Source organism: Agelaius phoeniceus, chromosome 10 (genome assembly GCF_051311805.1).
Source record: "Agelaius phoeniceus isolate bAgePho1 chromosome 10, bAgePho1.hap1, whole genome shotgun sequence".
Classification (NCBI taxonomy): Eukaryota; Metazoa; Chordata; class Aves; order Passeriformes; family Icteridae; genus Agelaius; species Agelaius phoeniceus.
Window position 1 is genome coordinate 12,891,050 of NC_135274.1, and position 8,525 is coordinate 12,899,574.

General features: G+C 50.4%; 1 protein-coding gene across 1 annotated transcript; it reads left to right on the forward strand.

The window, feature by feature from the left end:
• The first annotated feature begins 4,597 nt into the window (after positions 1 to 4,597).
• CHST2 (carbohydrate sulfotransferase 2) lies at positions 4,598 to 7,993 on the forward strand. Its single transcript, XM_054638890.2, has one exon. The coding sequence runs from the start codon at positions 4,884 to 4,886 to the stop codon at positions 6,171 to 6,173; it is 1,290 nt and encodes a 429-aa protein (XP_054494865.1). The 5' UTR covers positions 4,598 to 4,883; the 3' UTR covers positions 6,174 to 7,993.
• The last annotated feature ends 532 nt before the right edge of the window (positions 7,994 to 8,525 follow it).

Genomic DNA, 8,525 nt, shown 5'->3' on the forward strand with positions numbered 1-8,525 from the left:
GCACAAACAGAAATTTATAAATATTTATTGAAAAGTAGTTTATTGAAAATGTCACCTGTGCAACTGGAAATGAACATGAAAGAGAAACTGAGGTGGCAGGGAACAGCTGTTACAGACAAGTTGCCCACTTGGTTTTGTATTTCTGGTTTATGAGTGGCTGCTTTAATTTTGGTCTCTGCCAGCTGCTTCTGCACACACAGTGCAGAAGGAACATCTAAGAGAAAACAGATACTTGAGGAGGCAGATTGTGGCAGCCATCACTTAATGGAATGGCTGCTGAAGGATTCAATATTATTGAAAAAAGTGTGTTTTGAGGGAAATCAGCTGCCACTGCTGCATGACATGTTGAATATGCTGTAAAGACATCATGCAAAATACTAAAAGGAAGGGTGCAAAATATAAACACCTGCAATTCTAAATGCTGCTGTAGAGATTCTTCTTACCCATCTCCAGTGGTGAGACTAAAATACAGTCTAAACAAATTCATAGGTTTCCCAAGTTTTGAGAGCTACTCAATTTTATATAAATTTTGTTCACATTTTGTGGTCTATAATTTGTGCTTTAGTTTTAAGAATCTCACTTTTGGGCAATGCTTGAGGAATTCAGGATCTCTATCCTGATTAAGCTAGATACAGGACTATTTAATCAGCACCCAGAACTTATCTCACACTAGGTTTGTAACAGCATAAATCTCCATCTTTCAATTTCTTTTAAAAGAAAAAATCTTGCTCAAGTTTGACTTCAGGAAAAACTTCTCCTTGTGCCCATTGCATGCTTGTGAACATGAGAAAGGCAAATCTTAAAGCATAAAAAGTAGAAAGTTGGGAAGTGTTCCAATAATGATGAAACCTTTTTCAGCCCCATTGCTTAAATGAAGGGATGACATGGAGGGGATCTTGGGGAATTCTGACTGGGGCAGTATCACTTTGAGGGAGGAAGAAATTCAGCTAGTCAGGATTTGAGTTGCCTAAATATTACATGTAAGATTAATAAACATAGTTACTAAATATAAAATACTAAACTGTAACATAAAATATCTAAGTATTGAATGGGGAAAAAAATTTCCTCCTCATATTTTAAATTGGGGCATTTTAATTGCAGGTACTTATCCCTCACTTTACACATTGCTGGCTGCAGAGTTTGAGGTAAATACAGCCACCCTACTTCTGAGTTTTGTAGTGTGTAACAATCTGCACTGGAAAAGCAGCATTCTCTTCTGCTCCTCAAAGCAAACTACATGTAATTGTCAAAAAGTAAAGCTGGCTAGAAAGAAGTGTTGGGGCTTTGAATTTTACTTTTTGAATTATGAATTTTGCTTTTCGAAGAAAGAAAACTTTTTATTACTTGACATGGGTGATCTAGTATACTGAAATTAGTGAGCCTAAAATAGATTGACATGAAGTAAAATAGAGGGTGGAAAATGTACACTGAAATACCTGAATATATTTGTGAAGAACTGTATTTGTTCAGCTGCAGAATGTTCCTCTTTCACACACTTTCCATGCCTCTTACCATTTTTTAATACTTTTGTATTTCTTTGCCATATATGTTGTATACAGCTACATATAAGAGATGTATAAATGATTTTAAAAAACCAACCAACCAAAGCTCCAAACTTGTGAATTGAAAGGTGGCTGTATAAATCTCTTCCATACAAACTTATTCAATATTCATTGATATTGAGTTCTTCAAAGTGCTACTTGACTACCAGGTCTGAAACTTGTGGGAAGATCAGCTAAGGCAGCTGCACTGAACCTGATTGATCACAGTTGTGTTGTGTTGTCCATTTGGATCCACCTGCCCAGCATAAACACCTGCATTGCTCCAGTTTTGGAAAGTAAGATTCTGTTTAGCAGCATGTGGGTTGAATTAGAGAGCTGCTGGCCTCGTGTTTTCCTCCTTGAGTTGGAGCAGTTTGATGAAGGCAGTGCTGCTTTCAGTTCTCCTCACTCGCTGATTCAGGGAGATGTGACCACTGTGTAGCAGCAGGGAAGGTGCAGAATCCAATTACAGCTTTTCATGTTTGGGTTTACTGATTAGTTTTACTGTTTCAGATGTTATACCTACAGTTCATGTTTGCTTATCTTTGTTTGTTACTTGCTAAATTTTAAATGCTGTAAGAAATGGAGCTGGCATTGTAGGTTTTTCAGAAAGTTTCATATCTCTCTTCAACCAAGTGAAATGGAAAGAAGGGATTAATTTGAACTTCATGGTATTGTAATGATTTTTCACTGCTATGAATTGGTTTTGCTCCCTGTAGTCTCTGTCCTTTATTGCATTAGTGCTGCAGAACAATAGTGGAGGGAGATATTGCTTTATGAACTCCAGCATCTCAGTACTGCTGTTGTCATTCATCACCTAATATAGGCTAATTGATGCTACTGCAGACCATTCCAGAAGGAAAAAGAAACATTTCTGCTTTAGCTAGGTGATGGTCACTTCATCTGTAGTGAGCACGGAAAGCCAAATAAATATTTGATGTGAACCTTTATAAAAATATATTAAAAAGCAAAAGTCTTGTTTTATGTGAAGAACTCATGGATTAGAACTAAAGAATAAAATAACTGCAAGAATTTTATGCTACAAGATGCTCCAGAGGTTTATTTTTCATTATATACTGTGTTTCAAGAGTTACAAGTCAATCTTTTTTAGCTCATTTAAACTGCACATTTCTTTTGCCAACTAGATACAAATAATTTGTACACAACGTAGCTTTAAAGATGTACATAATGTGACTTCCTCTGGAGCACTGTAGGGTAAAAAAATGGCTCTCCCTTCCCCCTCACTTTGATGAAATAGAGACTTTTTCTTGAATATGGAATGGTTATTGAAAGTCTGCTATTAACGAGTTACTTCTGTATGAAAGGTGGCAGTGACATTCGAACCCAGCCGCCAGGGTCAGGGGCAGCCGGCGGGACGGCTCCGAGCTGGCCCGTGCGCTTTGGTGGCCGGCACGGCGGCTGAGGTGGCACTGGAGTCACACCAGGACAGCTCCCGCTCCCATCCCGCTGCCACCCTGCCCTGACAAGGCTCGGAGAGAGGAGCCCTCCTGCTACAGATCTTACCCCTCACTGGAGGCTGGAAGGGACTTAGAAGTTTTACCAGAAAGAGGCTTGGCCGTTAAATATCCCTGCAGAAAACGTGGGAGGAGTATTGAAATGTTTTGATAAGGGATACGAAGATTGCTCGCACATTTAGCTCCTTCACCCTCTTGTACTGTTTTCTTACATTTATTAAACAGTGTGCTACCAGGCAAGGCACACACCGGGTGAATTTGTGCTTTATCTGCTTTTTGAGTGTAAAAGCCTTTGCTGCAGTGTCAGATCCGTGCTGTTAATAAACCTTCCAGCAAAATCTCCCCAGTGTCATCTGTTGTGGAGGGACTGATCTGAGGCAGGGGCAGCCCACAGCTGCCCGGGGAGATGGGCCGCGTGTATCTGTGCGTGGTGGGAAAGGCTGCACCAGGGCGAGAGAGCAATGGACAGGAGAGAGCGGCCGAATGCTTCTGCAACTCGTGAGCAGCCCCGGAGTGCTCCGAGCTCGGTCGGGGGCGGAGGAAACCGCTGAGAAAATTCCGTAAGAGTCACTGAGCTTTGCCGAAGCCCATCGGGCAGCCTGTGCCCCACGAGTGCGCTGTCCCGCGGGACCGCCGCTCCGCGCCCTTCTCAGGCGCCTTTTGGGATGTGGTCGGCTTTAAAGCGCCGCTGCTGTCCGGAGCTGCAGCAGGGCTTGCGCTGCCCTCCCCACAGCGCTGTGTCTCAGGACACAGGAGAAAAGAAAGCGCTGCCCGTGTCCATGCCCAGCCGGGGCAGGGAGTCTCGGGGCCCATCGCCGGCCAGCTGCCGGCTCCAGCGGGGGCTGCGCTGGGCTCTGCCCGGCACTCGCGGGGCTGCGCTGGGCTCAGGGCCGCCGGGGCTCGCTGCCCGTGGGCCGGGGCAGCACCGAAGGGGCCGCCCGGTGACCGGACACCGGCTATAAAAACACTGTGAAGAACTGCGGGCGGATGGAGTTGTGCTGAGCTCTGCCAGGAAGATCCAGTGTGAGGGTTTTTTTAAAACGTTGTGGAGAACCTTTGAGAACTCCGAGTTTCCGCACAAACCAAGATAAGGGCGGCGGGGCTGGCCCCGGAATCCTCTCAGGCCTGTCAGGGATCTTTCCCCCCTCTCTTCTGTTTTTCCCGTTACCGGCGCGGCTCCGCTGTGCGAGGGGTACCCGGTGAGGAGCCTCCCGCCGGGCTGGGCTGATGAGAGCGCCCCGGCGGAGCAGAGAGGGGCTCCCGCAAGCGCCCGCCACCCTCCGGCGGTGCGGGGCCCGGCCGGGCTCGGGCTCGGGCTCGGTGCCGATCAGTCCGGGCTCCCCACGGGGGCGGTCGGTCGGAGCGGGCGGGGGGCTGCAGCCCGAGGCCGGGCGGCGGGGCCGCCAATGGCGAGCGCGGGGCGGGCGCCGCCAATCGGGGCCGTCCCTCGGTGGCGGCGGCGGCACCGGAGCGCTCCCGGCGCGGCGGGGGCGGGGCGGGGAGCGATGCGCTCTGTCGGGGCGGCGCAGCCCCCGCCCGCCCCTCGCTGCCGCCCCGCGCTGTGGGGCGGAGCGGAGCGCGGTTCCGCCTCGCTCCGGCGGCCGCCGAGAGCTGCGCTGCGGCGGCGCCCGCGGCCGCTCGGCGATGGCGGCGCGGGAGAAGCGCGGGGCGGGCGGGCGGCCGTGCCGCTGCTAAGTAGGGCAGGGGCGGGGGCGGCGGCGGCGGGGCCGTCGCGGCGGCTGCGCTATGCGGGCCGGGCGCGGGGGGCCGGCCGGGAGACGGCGCCGGGGGCGGCGCGCCCTGCTGCCCGCCGCGGGCCCCGGGGCGCCGGGGCGCTGAGCAACAGTTGGCCCCGCCGCCGCCCAGCATGAAAGTGTGCCGGCGGAAGGCGCTGGCGCTGTGCCTGGGCTACGCGCTGCTGCTGCTGCTCGCCGCGCTCAACCTGCTGGAGTACAAGTGGCGGCGGGAGCCGCGGCGCTGCGGGGAGCCCCCGGCAGCCCCCCGCCACCACCCCCCGCCGCCGCCGCCGCCGGTCGGGAGCCGCGGCCCGGCGGGCGCCCGGCGGCAGCTGGTCTATGTCTTCACCACCTGGCGCTCGGGCTCGTCCTTCTTCGGGGAGCTCTTCAACCAGAACCCCGAGGTCTTTTTCCTCTACGAGCCGGTGTGGCACGTCTGGCAGAAGCTATACCCCGGTGACGCCGTCTCGCTGCAAGGGGCGGCCCGCGACATGCTGAGCTCCCTGTACCGATGCGACCTCTCCGTCTTCCAGCTCTACAGCACGGCGGGCGCCGGCAAGAACCTCACCACGCTCGGCATCTTCGGGGCGGCCACCAACAAGGTCATCTGCTCCTCGCCCCTCTGCCCGGCCTATCGCAAGGAGGTGGTGGGGATGGTGGACGACCGGGTGTGCAAAAAGTGTCCCCCGCAGCGCCTCAGCCGCTTCCAGGAGGAATGCCACAAGTACCACACGCTGGTCATCAAGGGCGTCCGTGTCTTTGACCTGGCCGTCCTGGCCCCGCTCATGCGGGACCCGACCCTGGACCTCAAAGTCATCCATCTGGTGCGGGACCCCCGGGCCGTCGCCAGCTCCCGCATCAAGTCCCGGCACGGCCTCATCCGGGAGAGCCTGCAGGTGGTGCGGAGCCGGGACCCCCACATCCACCGCATGCCCTTCCTCGATGCTGGCCACAAGCTGGGCGGGAAGAAGGAGGGGGGGGGCGGCTCGGACTACCATGCCCTGGGTGCCATGGAGGTCATCTGCAGCAGCATGGCCAAGACCCTGCAGACTGCTCTGCACCCCCCTGACTGGCTCCAGGGCAATTACATGGCCGTGCGCTACGAGGACCTGGTGGTGGAGCCCATCAAGACCCTGCGGCAGGTGTACGGCTTTGTGAACCTGGCGGTCAGCCCGGAGATGGAGAAGTTCGCCCTCAACATGACCAGCGGCCCCGGCTACTCCTCCAAGCCGTTCGTGGTGTCGGCCAGGAACGCCACCCAGGCGCTGAGTGCCTGGAGGACCGCGCTCAGCTACCAGCAGATCAAGCAGGTGGAGGAGTACTGCCAGCAGCCCATGGCCCTGCTGGGCTACGAGCGGGTGGGCAGCCCCGAGGAGGTGAAGGACCTCAGCCGAACGTTGCTCAGGAAGCCGCGGCTGTGACGGGGCAGCGGCGCCCGGGGGTGGCGGAGCCCGGGCAGAGGAGCCGCTCCGGCTGCCTTGAGTGAGGGAGGGAGCCGGGAAAAGCAACCTGGGCTCCGATTTCCTCCAAAGACTGCCGAAGGGTAACATACAGTAATGTGATGATTTCGTGGTGGTTTTTTTTTTGTTTGTTTGTTTTTTTGTTGTTTTTTTACCCACCCCCTTTGCATTGGGTTAGATGCGATTTAAAAAAACAAAATCAAGTGGAACTGAAAATATGTGTAAAATCCCTTCCTTCTTCTCTAAAACGCCAATATCGTGTTCATGAAGTTCTCGTGGGTTTGAAGGTGGTAACAAAAACTCTTGCACAATTCCTAACACATCTTTATCTCCCTTGGTGCGGAGGGGATGCCCTTGGAAAACATAATGCTGAAAATCAGACTTTTGTATGAAAGCAAATGTTCAGACATGATAGTAATAAAAGAAAATAATAAATGATATTCATTTTTATAATTACCTCAATTGTTTGGGAAATACAGTGTTGCTTATGTACAGCTGGAGGGGATGCTTGCTTAAAATAACAACGTGGACTTCTTAAAGGGTATGGGCGGAGGGCTGGAGTGCAACATTTGATGTGTTCAAAGATCAGGAGCTGCTCTTGCAGAAACAAATACAGATCTTGCAAGTGTAGTGCAGGTTTCTATTTAACTATTGTCTTTTCTGTTGTATTTAAAAAGTCTTTCAAGTGCCACTGTATTAGTGTCCTAAGAGTTTTGAAACGTTTGCCATCGCAGCAGTATTTATTTTTGTCTTGACATGTATGTCCAGGAGTCACTGTCAAATAGAAGTGGATCTACAGCGTGACAAGAAATGCAGGATTTAAAAAGACATTTATCATACTGGAAACATTAGCATGTGTGACAACAAAAATAAAATTCTATATATTCTATATATTCTATAGTGCTAACAAAACATAAGATGTAAGATAGTGCTTGACACTGATTGGTAACAGGCAGAGCAGGGAAGCACAGAAAAATGCATAAAATGATTTAATTTTTCCCTTTGTCTGTGTCCGAGGGTATATTTATGTACGAGGAGGGAGGAAATGTACAGCTGTGTGTTCATGGCTGTAACAGAGCTTTGATGGAGCCAGCCCAGCGTTTGATTTCAGAGCGCTGGTTGGAGACTCATTGCCTGTGAATTGTCATTGCTCTGTGATGGAGCCAGATGGTGGTCTGGCTCTTTCTGGGAGCTCTGCTTAGCGTCTGTCCCATCGTTAAAACTTGATGATTAAAAAAAAAAGAAAAACCGAGAGATTTTACTACTTCCGCTTTTGTAATTTCTTGGAAAAAGTCCTGATTTATTAAAGGTTAAGTGGTGTGTTGCATATGAAAAGTGCAGACACCCTAAGTAGTTTTTAATCTTGGTGTTCTCTGCTGCTCTTTGAAGGCTCATTTTGGAACTTGAGTTTTTAAACAAACGTAGTTTTGCCAAACTGTTCTCTTAGGAGACTACAGACTTTTCTACAGGAAGTACATTTTACATTGCCTATTTGGGTGTTGTGCCTTCAGAAAATGTGAAGAGTATGAGTAGGAAAAAGGAGATTGATTTGTGAAAATAAATTAATATAAACAGGATGCTGATATGTGTGTGTGTATGTGTGGGTGTATGTGTGAAAATTTTAGTGATGTGTAATACGTCTATTTCTTGTAACTCAAGTTAAACAGCTGATAACTGGCTACTAAGATTTTTGAGTTCTTGATGAAATTTTGGCATTAGATGTTGAATTTATTCTGAAAAGGAAAAACATTTAATAAACTAGTTTAAAGATTATTGCAAAAGGTTGCCTATACACTTGCTGAATGACTGCATTACATGTTGGTTCCCTCAGCTCATTTTCACCATCAGTGAAATAACATAAAATCTAGCAATGGGAGACCTTTTAATTGGCCTCTTAGGATGTATTCCCAGATTCCAGACAGCGGTGCTAGAAACGGGAGGGATAGTTAATTTGGTGTTTCAAAGACAGATTAAGGTACTTGTGTTGTTGTGGAATGATGTGTTTTGTGTTACCATGTGCATGTTCAGTGCAGTGCTGCTGAGAGGATTTGGGGTGTTTGGCTTTGGGCTGTACCCAGCGGGGTTTTTCATTTTCTCTGGTTGTTGTGTCCGGGTGCAGTGCTTGGAAATCTGACCTGCTTGTAGAGCACGGTGCTTGCTTTTTCTCCCTGGCTGGTTCCGAGGCTGCCTGCCCGCCCTTCCCTGCCCTGCCCTGCCGGTGCTCAGCCCGTGCTGCGGGCAGCGCAGGCGGCTGGAGCCGGGAGCCCCCGAGCTGCCCACGGAGCGCCAGCCCCGCCCGGGACACCGCCCCCG